Raw genomic sequence first — 19,773 nt, 5'->3', positions numbered from 1 at the left:
TGCAAAGACTCACAATACAACCAAATACAGAAATGCACGGCAAAGACTCACAACACAACCAAATACAGAAACGTGCTGCAAATACAGAAACTAATTGCAAAGACTCACAATACAACCAAATACAGAAATGTGCTGCAAATACAGAAAATAATTGCAAAGACTCACAATACAACCAAATACAGAAACGCGCTGCAAATACAGAAACGCACTGCAAAGACTCACAACACAACCAAATACAGAAATGCGCTGCAAAGACTCACAACACAACCAAATACAGAAACCCGCTGCAAAGACTCACAACCAATTAGAGAAACGCACTGCAAAGACTCACAATACAACCAAATACAGAAACTCGCTGCAAAGACTCACAACACAACCAAATACAGAAACACGCTGCAAAGACTCACAACCAATTAGAGAAACGCACTGCAAAGACTCCCAACACAACCAAATACAGAAACGCACTGCAAAGACTCACAACACAACCAAATACAGAAACGCACTGCAAAGACTCACAACACAACCAAATACAGAAACGTGCTGCAAGGACTCACAACCAAATACAGAAATGCGCTGCAAATACAAAACAAACAAACAAAAACAGAAACGCACTGCAAATATGCACAGACCACATCGTAAATGTTTAAGGGAAGCGCGTTTCTTTGTTTGTGTTGTGAGAATTTGCAGCGCGTTTCTGTATTTTCAGCGTGTTTCTGAATTTGAATTTGCAGCCTGTGTGTTGTCAAATTGATGAAGATGTTTTCCTAATTTGCAGGTGGTTTTTCATTTGTAGCGCGTTGAGCTCTCTCGGCCACCGTATATATATATATATATATATGTGTGTGTGTGTGTGTGTGTGTGTGACCCTGGACCACAAAACCAGTCTTAAGTCGCTGGGGTACATTTGTGGCAATAGCCAAAAATACATTGTATGGGTCAAAATGATAGATTTTTCTTTTATGCCAAAAATCATTAGTATATTAAGTAAAGATCATGTTCCATGAAGATATTTTGTAAATTTCCTATCGTAAATATATCAAAATTTAATTTTAAAGGACAACTTTAAAGGCGATTTTCTCAATATTTATGTAAATTAATATAAATGTATATAATTTAACCTTTTTTTCTTTTATTTCAAGTAAAAAAAAAAAGATTTTAGTTTCATTTATGTGAGGCCTATCTATACATACACACTTGACACATTTATTTATTTATATGTTATTATGGTTGGTGTTGTTTATCAGCTTTTTAGGCTGATAATTTGTTGAATATTGTTTTGTTTGTTAGTTTGTTAGTCTGGTTTGGTATTGTTTACTTTAAAATGGTTTTGGTGGTTTAGTTTAGCATGTTTTTTGGCATTGTTAAATTTAAATATTCTTTTTCCTGGTGTGTTGGTGTTGTTTACATTATTGCTATGTTTGATGTTTGTGACATTGTTTAGCTTCGCATGTAATATGGTTTTGTGTGGCATTTAGTTTGCCATTTGTGATATAGTTTAGTGTTGCATTATTTTGTCAGATTGCGTAATGTGTAGTTTGACGCAGTAGACCAGACACCCCTGAGGGTTATTGCTGCTGACGCTCTGCACTCAAAAGAGAAATACAACAAACACACACACACACACACACACACTGAGAGTAGGGTGACCTCTCCACTGAAGTACAAACACAACTCCCACACCCCTCAGAGGGAGTATGATAACCTCTCTGCTCTGACACACACACACAGTCTATTTCTGGGCAGTCAGCACCCTGTAAGACGAGCCCTTTATACTTGAAGAAAATGGAGAGAAAAATTGATTCTGTTAATGTTATGTGGCTGCATTCACACTACAGTCCTGTTTCCTTGACACAAATATGACTTTTTTCCCCTGTGTAATTACATTTACTTAAGATGTCACTGACTGCAACTAGCGATCAAACATTGTTTAGTAGTACTTTTACTATTACATTATATTGCATGTGCTTGACTCTAAAATGTCTTAAAGAGGTTTACAAAACATTGCAAAATCTGACATAGAGGTCCGTTATGTTGTGACATAAGATAAATAACTGGTTGATTGCCCTGATAACTCACATGTAGGTTTAAGTATGCATTAACAAACCTTACTTGAACGGCAAGTGATTTACATCTGAAAAGACCTGTCTGCCATGTTGGCTAATGATAAGGAATAGTCAGAGTTCGGGTCAGTTCAAAGTTCATAGTGTGATTCTCTTATAGCATACATTGTTTGTGCTCCGGATTTACATTTTATGAATCTTGTTCAAGCACAAACAATCAAGTTTTTGAATCTGGAGCACATTAATAAAAATAAAAAAATAAAAAATAAACTTTTGTCAACTACATAGCTGTCCTCTCAAATAAAGGACTATTATTATTATTATTATTATTTAAGTTTGCACACCTTTACCAGTTTCTGTTGGCAGCAAAGCATTGGCAAAACCTCAGTTTGGATTATTGCCAAATTTTATAAATCTTACCAAATAATCAAGTTTTTGGAATCCGAAGCACATTAATAAAAAAAAAACATTAAAAAAAACTTTTGTCAACTACACAGTTCTCAGATAAAATAAAGGGCAATTTATTATTATTATTATTATTATTATTATTATTATTATTATTATTATTTATCAGCAACTGGACTTGTTATTAATGTTAAATTAAGTATAATTATTGAATTTATAATACGTTTTTTTCTTCTTTAGTTTTATTCTTCTACAGAGGACTTGGGTTTGCACAGCCTTAACAGTTTCTGTTGGCAGCAAAGCATTGGCAGAACTTAGTCATTGCCAAATTGTACAAATCTTACACATGTCCAAATAATCAAGTTTTTGGAATATGGAGTGCATTACAGTTTTCTGCTAAAATAAAGGACATTATTTTTATTCATTTTTATTTTTATTAAGAGCAACAACAGTTATTATTTAAATATTAAGTTAAATATTATTTCTTATTGATATTCATAAAAATGGAGTTTTAATCTTTTACTGAGGATTTGAGTTTGCACACCATTAACAGATTCTTTTGGCAGCAAAGCATTGGCTAATACTGACTTTGGATACAGAAGTCATTGCTTGCTAGTTTGTAGTTTGCACACCTTGCTGAAAATGAGAACTGCTGTTTCAGTGTGATTTTATGCCTTTTTGTTCTTTCAGCTAGGATATCTAGGCAGCATGAGATGTAAAATCTTTCTCATTGCAGTAAAAATTGCTATGTCAAATATTTCCAATATGTACTTAATCATATATCACGTTTGATATTGTCATTTAGATTTGATCTGTTTCAAATATTGGTGAAAAAAAAGATAATTGATTGACAGTGTAAATGCTGTTGAAATGTCTGTGTGCAGGGGACAATGACCGCCCAGCCTCTCTCTCGCTTTCGCAAGGATGTTTCCGCTTCTCTCTCTCTGAAGGATCTCTCTGTTTATCTCTCTCTCAATGATCTTTCTCCCTCTCTCATGGCTTTGAGATGATAATGTGCACATTTGCAAAGCAAATTTTGATCTTCCGTTTTAAGTGCGTGAGAGAGTTTGATCTGTGCGTGTGTTTGATCTGTCAATCTGTTTTGTATTGGTGTTCCTCTCTTTCCTTTCGGCAGTGTCTCATTCATATGCGCAGTGGACGACGTGCTAGTGAAGATTCAGTGTGAGGGAAAACATCAAGGGAAAGTGGCAGCGTGTGTGTTTTGTGTTGGTCAAGAGTGTGCATGCGCATGGTGGCATTATTCTGTCAGATGCTCGTGTTGACACTGCAGTGAAATTTTCAATGTGCCAAAACACCAGCATCATCAGAATTAAATACTGCTCACCCCTCTGTCCTCATGCAGAAGCGTGCGTGTGTGTGTGTGTGCGATAGAATATGGTTAGACTTCCAGCACTGTACAGCACCTAGAGAGAGAAAGATATGAGAGACAGAAAGACAGCAATTGTCTACCAGGTCCAGTGAGCAGACACAGACATGGACTCAGAGAACACTGATGCTGGTAGGTCTGATCCGCGTGTATTTGTGCTTGTTTTTTTTGTTGTCCTTTTGTCCTTGATTGCTTGATTTCAGGTAATTTTACAGCATATGTAATATATCGAAACATTAAAATATACAGCCTGAAAGTAGAAAATATCTTCAATGGCAAAATATTAGGTGAAAAGGCTTTGATTAGAATGTTGGCCAGTATATCGGCAAGGCCGATATTTGGCTGTTTTGGCTGATTAATAGAAGTGGTAGTTCTCCCTTGTGCCAAAGATGTCCGACTGAATGTGTGTGATTGTAGTGATTCAAAGTAGATGAATTTAATGTAAATGTATTTAAATCAAATTAAGTTTAAATAAAATTTGAAGCTCACTAACAGCACACTGTCAGCATGCAAATTAAAATATTGATATATTTTTACAAAAATATAAAAAATTGAAAAACTAGTTAACCTCAGTAATTGACTAGTTGGTTATTAGAATTAAAACAATGGCATTAATTAAAAAGCTCCTTTCCCATTATGTAAACTGTACTACAAAAATATCAAATTAATAGACAATAAGTAAATAAATAGCTGAAACCATGGTCCTTGGTGATTCATAAAATGCAAGTCAAGGGCTACTGTCACTGTGAGAGTAAAAAAAAAGCTGATCAGGCAACACAAAATTTATATCCGTGGCACCTGATATATTGAGGTCTTACGAAGTGAAACGATCAGTCTGTGCAAAAAACATTATGATCGGTAACCCTTAGCCTCGGGCAAATACGGAAGTCTGATCCCTTTCTGCGATCTGGTTCTTTCGGATGATAAAGTTTCAGTAATTAAATTTGGGTTACTCTTTATTCTGTTCAGGGTGTCTTGTTCTCGGGTGAGAAATTAAACCAGTTGTAGTAAAGTTATTTGGCAACGAGCAGCCTCTAGCTATTTCACCAGAACAGAATTTTACACATTGCTTCTTGAATGAATGAATAAATGAGAGATTTATATAGCGCTTTATTGTGTATTGCTGTACACCCAAAGCGCTTTACAATCATATACTAGGGGTCTCTCCTCACACACACCAGTGAGCAGCATCCACCTGTATGATTAAGCATGATTTTTGGTGAAGTATGTAAATGCTGCTGACATCATACCTGTTGCAGTGTATCGAGATTGTGTGCATGAAATAGACACTTCAATGCAATTCAATTCAAGGTTAGTTGTATAGCGTTTTTACGATACAAATCGTTTAGTAGTAGCTTATCAGTGGTGACTGTCAGTTTATGTACATATGGCAGAAATGTATGGAAAAATCCTTTAAAGACGTAATCAAACAGACACTGATGCAGTCCAAATGCTAAGAAGCACTAATTAAATGTCACTGTTTTGGTCAATGATTTCAATTCATCACTGTATTTGGAGCTTATCTGGTGGTAACCAGCTGGAAGAACTCAGGCAGCAGAATCCAAACTATTTCAGCTGAAACCGATTTTTCCTTTTTTTTTTTGCTTTTTGCTGTTTTCAGGTTGATAACATTTCGGTGCATCACTATTATTAAGTTATCAAAAAATAGCAGTGTTTTTTTCCCTTGCTATTATTTATTTTATTATTATTAAAAATGCTTTCACATATCAGATGTTTTATCCCATCTATTTTATTATTTTATTCTATTATTTGCATTCACTTACAGGGATAGTTCACCCCCAAAAAATCGATCATTTATTTACTTACCCTCGTGTCATGATAAATGTGAACTTTCTTTCTACTGTGAAACATAAAATGTTTGGAATGTCAGTTTAGGGTGATTAAATGATGACCAAATGTATTTTTTGGATGAAATATGACTTTAACATACAACAGACCTTGTTTACATTAATATTTCTCCAGGACAAGCATTTTGACCATTCATGCACAGCCATGCCATGTGTCAACTTTAGCATTATATTGACCATCCTGATCTTTAAATATTGGCTTCAACCACTGAAAAGCCATATTGGTCGATTACTAATTAGAACTATGAAGAATATGGAACAAGAGAGAAAAACAGAGGGATTATGAGTTTGAAACAGCATATTTACATACTGCCAGAGTAAATTCCATGCACACTTTATGCTGTTTTCATAACCAATACACAATATGCAGGCATGCATCATTTTGTTTGTAGTCTCCTAAATTATCGCTGCCTGCTGTGTTCCCAGATGTCAGTCATATTTTTTAAAAGCTAGAAGTTTGGAGACATTTGCGTTGCATTATGGGAAATAGTAACTGAGCTAATGATCTCATAAGTGCACAGCAAATGTGCAGACGATACAAATCGTGTAAATGGTTGAATTTCTCTCAAATGTAAAACCGGTCAGATGGTTAGAAGAGATAAGAGGTTTTCCGTTTCTTTCGCTCTCTCCTCCATTCCTTTTTTTTGCTCCGTATTGACTAGCTCATGCATATCTGCCCTCCACTCCATCGACCCATGCAGGTAAATTTAGCACAGCGTGTGAGGAGAAAGGTCAGAGGTTAAACTCTAAAGTGGAACCTTCTAGTTTAAAATCAGATTAAAACAAGAGGTCGATTGTAGTCTTAGACAAACAAGATTTTACATTGGCTGTGTCTGTAACCAAAGGCTTTTCTATGAAGGAAACCGATTTCAGACCGACCTGTCTAATAATCTAGATAGAACAAATTCAAGTGAGCTTTGCAAGCAAATATTTGACTACATTGCTTATTTCTCAGTAGAAAGTTGAATAAATATAAATATAAATGTTTTTTTTTTAGCTTTCGTTTTTTGATTAGATTACTCCCCACAGGTTGTTTTATGTTTATTTCATGTGCACACAAAGGTCTTAAAGTTCTGCCTTCATCATTATGCATCATGGTCTGTCTCTCTGTCTCTTTCTCTCGGGCTCTGCTCTCGCTCTTCAAACTCTTAAGCTATTTCAGGTCCTCATCAGGTTAAGAGGATTTTCTCTGCAAGCACTGAATCAATCTCTTCATTTCCCCAGATGCTCTCATGTTGGCAGTAATGGGGATTCAACAGGCACCAGTGGGAAGCAGGATTTACACCCAGCTCTGGGGTGGCCCGCACTGGGTGAGCGCCCCCTGGTGGCTGTGGCTGCTTCTTCTCTGTTATTAAATAGCTTTCCTCATGGAAATGTAGATGAAGAAGATAACAAAAACTTGATGATTTTGTTTTCAGAATGCCCTTGACATTAGTATTATTTATGTATATTGTCTCTTATTTGTGATTGACAGTTTTAGCCTGGGCTTGTTAACTTGTTTTGGGTTTTTTGAAAAGTAAAAAATTATATATATATACCCGCATTTGGAATTGGCGTTCAGTTGGCTGAATTGTCACTTGCCCTTTTTAGATCATACTGCTCTGTTGATTGTGTTCATGTGTCATTTATGCCTTTCAAACGTATATATTTGGTTCTCTATGATGAATAGAAAGTGTTTGTTGTGAATTCTGCGGATTTGTCACCGTTATTATCTAGCCAGCTCACCTGAAATTTTGTAGAAACTGTAAATGAGTTTTGATATTTAGTCTTTTGATAGTATTGTAAACAAATGAAGTCATGTTGTAAGTTATTCCGTCTATTTCCAGAATCGTTTCTGAATTTAAAGCTGACATAGAGACACATTATAACACATTATAATAATCGTTTATACAGCATACAGGTGCATCTCAATAAATTAGAATGTTGTGGAAAAGTTCATTTATTTCAGTAATTCAACTCAAATTGTGAAACTTGTGTATTAAATAAATTCAGTGCACACCGACTGAAGTAGTTTAAGTCTTTGGTACTTTTAATTGTGATGATTTTGGCTCACATTTAACAAAAACCCACCAATTCACTATCTCAACCAATTAGAATACTTCATAAGGCCAATTAAAAAACATTTTTAGTGAATTGTTTGCCTTCTGGAAAGTATGTTCATTTACTGTACATGTACTCAATACTTGGTAGGGGCTCCTTTTGCTTTAATTACTGCCTCAATTCGGCGTGGCATGGAGGTGATCAGTTTGTGGCACTGCTGAGGTGGTATGGAAGCCCAGGTTTCTTTGACAGTGGCCTTCAGCTCATCTGCATTTTTTGGTCTCTTGTTTTTCATTTTCCTCTTGACAATACCCCATAGATTTTCTATGGGGTTCAGGTCTGGTGAGTTTTCTGGCCAGTCAAGCACACCAACACCATGGTCATTTAACCAACTTTTGGTGCTTTTGGCAGTGTGGGCAGGTGCCAAATCCTGCTGGAAAATTAAATCAGCATCTTCAAAAAGCTGGTCAGCAGAAGGAAGCATGAAGTGCTCCAAAATTTCTTGGTAAACGGGTGCAGTGACTTTGGTTTTCAAAAAACACAATGGACCAACACCAGCAGATGACTTTGCACCCCAAATCATCACAGACTGTGGAAACTTAGCACTGGACTTCAAGCAACTTGGGCTATGAGCTTCTCCACCCTTCCTCCAGACTCTAGGGCCTTGGTTTCCAAATGAAATACAAAACTTGCTCTCATCTGAAAAGAGGACTTTGGACCACTGGGCAACAGTTCAGTTCTTCTTCTCCTTAGCCCAGGTAAGACGCCTCTGACGTTGTCTGTGGTTCAGGAGTGGCTTAACAAGAGGAATACGACAACTGTAGCCAAATTCCTTGACACGTCTGTGTGTGGTGGCTCTTGATGCCTTGACCCCAGCCTCAGTCCATTCCTTTTGAAGTTCACTCAAATTCTTGAATCTCTTTTGCTATAAGCCTCATAAGGCTGCGGTTCTCTCGGTTGGTTGTGCATCTTTTTCTTCCACACTTTTTCCTTCCAACTCAACTTTCTGTTAACATGCTTGGATACAGCACTCTGTAAACAGCCAGCTTCTTTGGCAATGAATGTTTGTGGCTTACCCTCCTTGTGAAGGGTGTCAATGATTGTCTTCTGGACAACTGTCAGATCAGCAGTCTTCCCCATGATTGTGTAGCCTAGTGAACCAAACTGAGAGACCATTTTGAAGGCTCAGGAAACCTTTGCAGGTGTTTTGAGTTGATTAGCTGATTGGCATGTCACCATATTCTAATTTGTTGAGATAGTGAATTGGTGGGTTTTTGTTAAATGTGAGCCAAAATCATCACAATTAAAGGAACCAAAGACTTAAACTACTTCAGTCTGTGTGCATTGAATTTATTTAATACACGAGTTTCACAATTTGAGTTGAATTACTGAAATAAATGAACTTTTCCACGACATTCTAATTTATTGAGATGCACCTGTATTTATAATATATTTAATTTACATCTATTATTGCACATTTTAAAAAACTTAATATTCTAATATTGTTTTTAATATAATATAATCCAATATAAGGTTCCTGTTAATTTTTAAATAATGAGTATTTTTTTATTTAAAAAAAAAAGTAAAACATGAACGGAACTACATGATAATATATCTATATTCTCAAAGAACATAGGCTACATTGAAGAGTTCATTTGCAAAAACCGATAACTCCATTTGTATTTTTTTTCAGAAATCAATTTTTTTTTATTGCGGATTCCAAGTAATCAATCAAACTGCAGTTGGGTTGTTTTGATTAAATAATAATAACTTAAACAAATACAGGTAAGTTACTAAATTAAAGTTAATTGAAAGTATGTTTTTTTTTTACATATTAAAAGTTTGTTTTATAGCAAAAGCAGATAACTCCAACAGTCGTTTTTTTTTTTTTGGCAAAAGCAGATAACTTCATGTTTTAGAGTTTAAAAAAACACTTGTTTAATCTTTGTAATCCTGTTGTTGTGATCATAAACTGTATGGATGTGATTACAAGCAATACACGCAGCTTTTCCCTCACTGTAACGCGCTGTTTTGCAAGGATCCGTGAAAACCTTTCAGCTTTTATTTTCCTTTTTCGAACTGAAGAAGATATCACAGGTTCATCAAGTTTGTCGAAATTATCCATCCTCGATCACTTTTAGTCAGCTTTGACGAAACTCCTCTCAGCTAGCACATCTTCTTTGGCTGCGTTTACACTTGGAACTAACATGCGATCACCGTGATCTGATCAAGCAGATCGGATCATCAGTCAATCAGGACACGGCGCGTTTACACTTGGCAACATCAGGATGGTGGAAAATTACGAAATGTAGGAATTGGATTGTTCATAATATGTTGCTGTTGTTATTGTGTGTGGTTGTTGTGTACTACTGCAGCTTTTGAGTCCAAGACACATTTTCTGTAAAGGACAACTTAACTTAACTTAGTGTGAAAATGGGAGAAAATGTAGAGAATATTTTTAATCACTTCAGCTCCTTTACTGAACACCATTATTACATAATTGAAGACTTCACACTGTTGTTGGGTGGATCAAATTAAAATATGCTTTTTAATGCATCTGATGGAGTTGACACAAATTAAGTTATGAAGTGAATAAATGTACATTTTTAGAAAAAAATACATTTTCAAAAACACCTGTTCCCTTACATGGTTCATTAGCTTAGACCTTTCTCTACAAATATATAAATTTACAAAAATTGCATCAAGCGTTATTATTTTTATAATTTTTTAAGATTATTCTTTCAGAGTCCTGGTCTCGTTTCTCTCTGTGACCTCACAGACGTAACTTCCATTCATCTGTAATTGGTTGGCTGTCCTGCCAGTCCCAGTATAGGGCGAGTCCTCGTGCAGGTATTCGGTTCAGGTGTGTCTGAGTCTCAGACCAGGGTTGAAGCATTAGGCAGAAAGGTCACTGTTCGGGCCAGGTTTGAGGTTCTGGGGGTCTAAAGGAATTAACAAAGGTTAGAGGTCATGTTGAGGAGGTACAGGCAGGTGCCGCGCTCAGAAGCTGACGGGACCTTCAGATACAGACACACCTGGGAGAGGAGATCTTTCCTTAGCAGACTTGGTATCTATGTGTGTATGTTTGTGTGCGATCGTGATGGTTAATACAAACCTGTTGCACACCCTTTGTTATAGTAAGATTGTTGATGCATTTGTCACTTTGCAGTAGAGCTCGGCTCGCTCACCCGCTCTCTTTTGCTATTCTATTTATTTCTCTCCCTCGCAGCATCTCACGCTTTTTCCGTCTTTCTGAAGTTGGATCAGGTGTTTTAGCTGATAATGGCGGCTCCTTTTCCACATCTCACTTTACAGTCCCTGCACACGCACACAAACACACACACACTCTGATGGCATATACACATGCAGTCCAGATTTATTATCCATTATGGAATGGATGAATGAACAATTTCAGCTCTAGCTGGTGAAGGGCTGTCAGAGCAGCGTGTTTGTTGAAAATGAGGAGTGTGCATGTGTTTGTGTGTGTACTGGCTGCTTTGCTGCTCTCAGATTTCTTCTTTGACCTTTTTTAATAATTAATCAGCCCTTCAAACTGTGTGGCATCGCACACACACACTGTAGTTTGCATTGTGCCTTTAATCAGTGCACTTACACATTACATCCTGACAGCTAATTTTAATATCAGGCATATGTAGATTCTGAAGTTCTTATTGGCTTGAGTGGGTGAAGTCTGAATGTATGTGTCAGACTGCTTATTTTGCATTTCTGTCCTATCTCATTAGGGCATTCTTGCGTTCAGAAACCGTTAGACACAGCGCAATGAAAGGCAGCAGAAAGCAGGTGTCATGAGGCACATTTGTAAAAGCTGAACTTCTTTTAACTTAAACTGTCTCAAAATGTGATGATATGGCATATGATATGCTTTAAAAACCCACAACAGTCAAAGACATCAGTCTAGTGCATGTTAAGATTACAGTTACAAAACCGTGCAGACAGATGTAAGGATGGTACCTTAGATCTGTTTATTTCATTAAATGCACAAATTCAAACTCATTACAATAATTTGTGTTCATGCAGACTGAACAGAAAACAAAGTTGATTTAAAGGTGGGGTAAGCGATTTTTCAAAAAATGCTTTAGAAAACTGATTCGGGCCGAATAGCAAAACAAACTTGTAGCCAATCAGCAGTAAGGGGCGTGTCTACTCGTGATGTGGAGGAGAGAGCGTTCAGTGCACGAGACGGACATTAGCCGAGCCGAGCGACAGAAAGATAGAGATGGTGGATAAAAAACTAAAGAGGAAACCGTCTGCGGTACAAAAGAAGGCTTAAGGCAAGAAGTAGGACTCGTGTAAATATCGGATCAGCTTTCTAGCACTGGAGAGAACTCAAGGAGCGGAAGGCCTGTGATTGGGCGCCGAGGTTGCTTTGTTTCTTCTCGATAGGTGAGTAACACTGTGTCTGCGCTACAACAGCTAAAGTCTGTCTAGTACACTGGACGTGACAAAGCGACCGTTGAAAATCATTTGAAGTTTGTTTAAATACGTCGTGAATAGAACCCAGCAGCAGTTTTCTGTTGGGGATTTGTTGTGTTGTGTTGTGTAGTGCCGCGCCGCATCCAGTGGAGACCATAGATATGTATATATATATATCTATGGTGGAGACAGCATCAATGATTATGAGTTCCATAGTATTTTGTCGCGCCGCGCCACTCGCGTCCAGTGTAGACCCAGTGTAACATTGGTTTTGCTTCGTTTCACAGAACTAATCATTGCCTGGGTTGCGTACGTATGTGTGGGGCGGAGCTATCAAAATAGAGGCGAGACCCTTTTGGGGTAGGGGTGTGTTTGTTTTGGTGATTTCAAATGTCAACATTGGCTACCAGAAATCGCTTACCCCACCTTTAAATGCCAAGGTTGTGCATCTTTTGTATGTGTAACACTTCTCTTTTTTCACAGGTGTGTGTGGATGTTGTGGTCCTCTGCGGCCACGCTACAAGCGTCTAGTGGACAACATTTTCCCAGAGGACCCCAAGGTAACATATCCCTGGAATAGATGGAAATGCAAGGATTTTCTGGAATATTACAATAATGGAATGGAATATTCCAGGTTGCCAACTTGTATATATGCATTATATCATTATATCTTGGTTTTATAATAATAAAAATGAGACATACACAAAATTTAAATAAATAACTAAAAATAAATTTAAGAGTGTGTGTGTTATATATTATGATGTAATAATTATTAAATACGTATTTGTTTGAAATTAAAGAATTAAAGTTACTAAAATTAAAATGATAAATATACTATGAAATCATAAAATTCACTCAAATATTAAACAAATTTGGAATGTATTTTAAATCTCCGTTTGACAAAGCTATCCATAAATTTTGTAACTGATAGACTCTTGTTCATTGACAAGGCAACGGATATTAGCTGTTAATCTTAAAATGGCTGAAATTTTGGCCTGATCAATATCTCACTGTATCATCTGCATTTTAAACTGTTTATAGATTCATTCAAGGAGACAGTAGAATTCTGCAGTCAACAAGTCTTGCTCATTTACATAAGTTTTTGGACAGATGCTTTAAATAAATGCTTCTTTAAATACCATCTTCATATCAGAGTTCATGCACTGGGATTCAGACACATTCAAGTTCAAGTGCTGTGATCAAAATATATTCTTATCGGCTCTTCCTGTCCTCAGAGAACAGCTTAAGTAAATGCCACGCATAATAAGAAAGAAGCTGCTTGGACTATCAATCTAAATTTAAAGCACCGTTGACTAGCAGCTGTTCATTATTCATACTGTTGGAGAAAAATATCTTGCCACTGTTATTATGAATGTATATTATTAATGCTTTAATTTTGACCTTTGACCAGTTCAGCAGATATACAACAACACACACACTGGGAAGGCTTTTAACCTTGCAGTTACTCCATATTCATCACATTAATATTTATCTCTGTTGATTAGAGTGACACACACACACACACACACACACACACACACACACACACACACATGATTGTTTTCTCTGAAGGTGAAGTGTGAGTAATATTCTTATGGGCTGGTGTGACTGTTTCCACCGACACACACACACACACAGAGACAGATTCCCTACAGTCATGTTATGTACCATACATTCAACTCGTGTTAAGATAATTAGCACTTTGAGAGCTTCAGGAGTTTATTTCTCTTAAGGGATTCTCGGTAAAAGGGATTTTCTTCTTATGATGCTTTCTGTTGAATAACACTTTTTTTAAGTTCAGTAGAAATATTCAGTAGAAAAATATTCACTGTAAATATCAAAGTTTTTAATACTTTCAAACAATATTTATATTTCAGATATTTTTACTAAGGCATCTCTAGATACAATTACAAACTAAAGTAGTCCAGAATAAGATGCTAATAAGATTATTTATAAAACCTGCTCAGAATTTAAGGATTATTTGAACCATTTTTAACAACAGTATGAGATTTTCTTTAACTGGGAAAATAAAGAATAACAATAAATGAATACAACACAATAATGCATCTACAGCACAGACACTTAATAGTCCAAGATTATTGCAGAAAGTGGCTATTTCTGGTAAAGAGACACGTTTTCTTGTAGTTCCAGTCAAATTCTAGTTGTATTTTACAATTTATTGTTCTTTTTTTTTTCCCCCTCAGGATGGACTGGTGAAATCCGATATGGAAAAGTTGACTTTTTATGCAGTGTCCGCACCAGAGAAGCTGGACCGTATCGGAGCGTACCTGGCCGAACGCCTCAGCAGAGATGTGGTACGACATCGCTACGGGTAAGACACGCATGAATACAAGCACACAGTTTTTTCACACACCGCTATAGTGCCAATGCAGACACACCTGCCATTAATGAGTGAAATTTTGAATAAATAATTTTTACTGGTCATAGAATTATTTTTTTTTTCCTTTTCTATGATAATTATATTTTTGTCCATATGACAACAGATGTTATTGTGTTAATAAAGACATATTTAGCTTTTGTTCCTCATATTTCATTTTTGGTATCTTACTTTGATAAATATTCTGCATATGTGTTCTGGATTAAAAAAAAACAGGCATATTATGTATGATGATAATTTGTCCATGGAAGTCAAATTTGTCAAATTCGTTATTCTTACAGTTTTTTTATTATTTATATACGGAGCCCTGCACATGAAATGCTAGAAAAAATAAATGAATTGTGCGCACGATTTATTAATTAATTCCCTCGATGTACTAAAACGTGCACACGATTACTATTTCGTTCCCTCGATTTGCTAAATCGTCCACACAATTTACTAATTTGTTCTCTCGATTTTTTTTTAAATCGTGTACACGATTTAGCAAAACAAGGGAACGAAATAGTAAATTGTGTGAACAATTTATAAATCGAGGGAACAAAATAGTAAGTCGTGCACACGATTTAGCCTACAATTTTTTTCCTGCATATTTATTCCTCCGTATTTATTTTATTTCTTACTATTTTATTATTTTATTTCTTACTATTTTATTGTTATTTTATCTTCTTACACGTTTAGTTTTACTAGTATTTGGAGTGCGAATATGTTCAGTATCTTCAAGTGTTCATTATGGACCCTGGTGTGTGTGTGTGTGTGTGTGTGTGTGTGTGTGTGTGTGTGAACAGGTACGTGGTAATAGCAATGGAGGCGTTGGATCAGTTGTTGATGGCATGTCATTCCCAGAGTATCAAGCCGTTTGTGGAGAGCTTCTTACACATGGTAGCCAAACTGCTGGAATCCAGAGAACCCGATTTACAAGTGCTGGGAACCAACTCCGTAAGTTTGAGTGTGTGACTGAACAAACCAGTAAATACACTCCAAAATATCTGCAGCAGATGCGAGAGATTCAGGTGAAAGATGAGAAATGGCTTCGACTGTCATTTATGTTATGGTGCTTTTTTGTTCGTTTTATTCTCTCTTGCACAGTCTCTCTTTCTCGGCTCACTCAATTTTCTGCTGTATTATTCCTCATCTGGGTTTCTCAAATCTGTTCCCAGTGGTTCTGAAGCGTTGCAGAGATTCTTCTGCATTGAATTGTTTAGGTATTTTAAACATTGCATCATCTATTAAAGGCTGAAACTTCATTTCTCAGTCAAGCTGCGTAACCTAACACGAGATATTATTTAATATCCTTGCAAAAGCAGGTCACTCAGAAATCATCATGGTATTGACTGCATGAGTTTATTTAACATAGGATTGCCCACATCGTTTAATATTTAGAAACTTGCCAAACAGAAGCCAGTGGAAACAGAGGTTGTTTAATGCATGTTTAATTCTAAAGGTCAGACAACGGGTGGGAATGGTCATGTGAAACTGAGTTATGGCTGTTTTTAGAGGACTTAAAGTGAAATAAAATGCTACAAATGTCAAATATGTACCCTTTAAATTGTTTAATTCAAACAGGCAATGATTCACACATGCTGTATGCACTTGAACACACACTTGTGCTCTAATGAGATGTCACACTTCTCTGGCTGATATCAGTAACTTCCTCTGCACATCGTGGAAGGGGAATATCGCCGTCACACCTTTGCATGGGAGTGTTTTTGAATCTGTTATTGTGTGAGAAAAGATTGGGTGTGGTTGTGTGTTTTTCTGACATAATCATTATGGGTGTTTGTTTGATTCCTTGTAGTTTGTGAAGTTTGCAAACATTGAGGAGGATACGCCATCTTACCATCGCAGATATGACTTTTTCGTCTCTCAGTTCAGTGCCATGTGTCACTCCACACACGAGGACCCCGAAACTCGCAACAGGTGTGTGCATTAGTATGTGTTTATGGTTATTTCATGTTGGGCTGTCAATAAAATGAAATGAAATAAAATGGTAATTTTCCAGCATTGACAACTTAAAAGCTGTTTATGATGTTTGCAGCGCAGTATTTAACCGGAAGGGTAAAAATGGTGGTTATTTTTGTCAGTTGCGGTTCGTTAGATCTAGCATTCTGCCAACTTCAAATCAGATACAGAGATGAAATAGTGCGGTAAGACCACATTTATTTGAATTAATTATAGCATTTATTTGAATGAGTTATCGATCGATCTATCGAGAGAGAGAAGACAGTTGTGTGAGTTACCTGTGTCTGTGCGTCTCTCTACAAACAATGAAGCTGTTTAGTTACGTCAGAAACAGCGATTTTACCCCCTCCTTGCTAAGAAATATATTGTAGCGATCTAGTATCTAGGGTATTTTATTAATAAAGGTAGCAGGGCAGCACTGGCAATAAGTTTCTGTGTGCGAGCAGCAGCCCGATCTGCGATCTCCGACCTCTCTCCCTCGCAGTGTTTATGTGCGAGTGATGTGTATGTATGTGTGTTTGTTTGTGTGTGTCAATTAAAGCAGCGTATTAATATAGGACGGTGATTAAACTGACTTGGAACTACCTGTGCATTAAACGGATTTAATGCATACCTGCCAGCCAATCAGAATTGAGTATTCAGAAAGACCATGGGATAATATAATATAATATCCTGAAATCATGGTTTCCACAAAAATGTTAAGTAGCACAGCTGTTTACAACATTGATTATAATACGAAATGTTACTTGAGCATATTAGAATGATTTCTGAAGGATCATGTGACACTGAAGACTGGAGTAATGGATGCTGAAAATTCAGCTTTGCCGTCACATGAATAAATTACATTTTTAAATGTTAAAATAGAAAACATATTTTTAAACGAAATAATATTTTTTATTATAAAAATAACCTTTTATACTGCATTTTTGCAGTGTTTTCAATTTAATTTGTTTTAATTTAATAAACTAATTAATTAATTAATTAAGGAAAGAAAACCAGTACATATATTACAACATTTTTATCCACTAGCCTGAAGCCCTATAGGTGGATTCTGAAGTCAGTTCTGAGAGAATTCTTGCATCATTTGTTTCTAGCTGCCAATTGTTTTGATAAAGTGATAAAGTGTGTTAGTAAAGTCGTGGGAAGTCGTGGCCTAATGGTTAGAGAGTCAGATTCTTATAGTTAAAATGTGATTCAAGTATCCAAATACTTTTGGGACACTAATGAGTGCATTATTTAGTGTTCATTTATTTAGTGTATTTAACATGTTTTTGCTGTAGGATCCGTGTAGCAGGCATTAAGGGTCTCCAGGGTGTCGTCAGAAAGACTGTGAATGATGAACTCCAGGCAATCATCTGGGAACCTCAACACATGGATAAACTCATCCCCTCCATGCTGTTCAACATGCAAGATAATGAGGACTCCGAGAGGTACAGTACACACACACACACACACACTTGAAGGCAAAATCATTTAATTTTTGATGCTTAAGGTGATATTTGCTGTTCGATTTGTTCTTGATGTTTTTTGTTCTGTACCATGCACTAAATAAAAACACCATAACACACGGAGAGGCAGGGAGGAAGATTTTCTGATAAGCGAGCTTCGGAGGTCCACGTGTAGAGGGCAATCAAGGATATCTGATTCCTTTAAGGTTGTTTGTGTTTGTGCGAGAATAAAACATGAGTGTGTCACAGATAAGGGCCCCTGCGTGCTCCGAATATTTAAGTTTACTTGCCTGTTTGTGTTTTTGAGTACGGAATCATCAATCATACCCCTCTGCCCTGTAATCAGGAGCTGAAATCCGATCAGGTGTATTGATCAGTGATTAAGGTTGCAAACACAAACCTGGGCATGCGTTCGATTGATGTGTGTAAGCTGCTAATCTCACAGCGGACGCTTTTCTCATCTGAAAGCTTATTACTCTGAATATATTAAAATGCTATTTTAGAAATGTTTAATTCAATTAATTATTTACCGCAATTACCTTCAAGCTGCAGTTAGAAAGAGTATATTCAGAAATTGCATAATCTACTATACTATTCTGACAATTTTTTGTTGCATACCTTACGCAATATGCAAATTTTCTGTTCATAGAATTAACAGACTTACTACATTAGCTAAAATGTGCAGTATATAACTAGTGCATACTGCTCTGAGTGCTCTGTCCTGTGTTGCACTGAACTTGTCCAAGCACCTCTAATGTGACTATTAACTATTAACCATGATTAGAGAACAAAATCTTATTATTTACTCCTTATTTATAATTTCTGCATAAAATGCAAGTTGATGGGTTCTGTTTGGCTGTAAGCTGGAAAAAAATCTTTCTGAAAAGGACTCCAATGATATTGTTCCTCTGTGTCATTATTGTAATAGCTGTAGTGTGAAAACACCTTTTTTTTCCTGATAAAAATTGTGATTCAAAAAGAAAAGCTTCATGTTTACTTTGCTTGTTTGTAGGGTTGCACAATTTGGCACGATGTGTGATTTATATATCAATGTAATTGTAAAAATAATAATAATACCTATTACTATTGTAATATTTCAAACTGAGCTGCTCCGAAATAGTGAAAACACTGGATCATGAGCTGCTTGCATTGAAAATAACACAGTGCTATGCTTCACTCTGAAACATGCAGCACATAAATTTATTTATTTATTATTAAATTGCAGCCTTTTTGATTTCATAATCGCACTAAGCCATATGACGATTTTGGTTTTATTTGGGTTAATTGTGCAGCCCTAAATCATTATAGTTTTCGGCCTTGGTGTGAACAGCCCTGTAAACAGCAATGTAGACAGCATTCAGTTTAAAACATAGTGCATACTATTTTACAAACTTTTTATTGAAAAAATACCAGGAAATATATACAGTATATACTGTGAAGTAAAGCAGTATGCAAGTATTCCTTTACAAAACATAGCCACTGCTTGTGGTTGAGGTGCTTTAATTTACAGCACTCTGATTAGATTGAATACTATTATTGGCTCCAGAAAACTCATACACGCATAGAAACAGCTGATGCGTGTGCATAGTTGTGAGGTTTTTTCAGCTTTTCAAGGTCGTCAGATTCTGTTAATTGCTTTCCATGGGCTGTCAGTGAGGCGAAGGACCATAGAGTACGTGCGTGTGTGTGTGTGTGTGTGAGCGAGAGAGAGAGAGGTGGCTGGGTTTCTTCCTAAAAGGTTAATGCATCATTTAATACACTTGTGTGTGTGTGT

At 36.4% G+C, this 19,773-nt stretch overlaps 1 protein-coding gene across 1 annotated transcript in view; it reads left to right on the top strand.

The window, feature by feature from the left end:
• Window positions 1-19,773, top strand: part of LOC107557794 (protein EFR3 homolog A-like) — a 43,840-nt gene that overhangs the window by 4,034 nt on the left and 20,033 nt on the right. The window contains exons 3-8 of the mRNA XM_016241333.1: window positions 12,678-12,754; window positions 14,399-14,526; window positions 15,378-15,528; window positions 16,388-16,509; window positions 17,832-18,006; window positions 18,307-18,365. Coding sequence (XP_016096819.1) covers window positions 12,678-12,754; window positions 14,399-14,526; window positions 15,378-15,528; window positions 16,388-16,509; window positions 17,832-18,006; window positions 18,307-18,365 — 712 coding nt within the window. The remainder of the gene's footprint in view (window positions 1-12,677; window positions 12,755-14,398; window positions 14,527-15,377; window positions 15,529-16,387; window positions 16,510-17,831; window positions 18,007-18,306; window positions 18,366-19,773) is intronic.

This window comes from Sinocyclocheilus grahami, unplaced genomic scaffold (genome assembly GCF_001515645.1).
Source record: "Sinocyclocheilus grahami isolate Dianchi unplaced genomic scaffold, SAMN03320097.WGS_v1.1 scaffold620.1, whole genome shotgun sequence".
Lineage (NCBI taxonomy): Eukaryota > Metazoa > Chordata > Actinopteri > Cypriniformes > Cyprinidae > Sinocyclocheilus > Sinocyclocheilus grahami.
The sequence above is the reverse complement of the archived record's forward strand: the minus strand, read 5'-3'. Positions and strand labels throughout refer to the sequence as shown.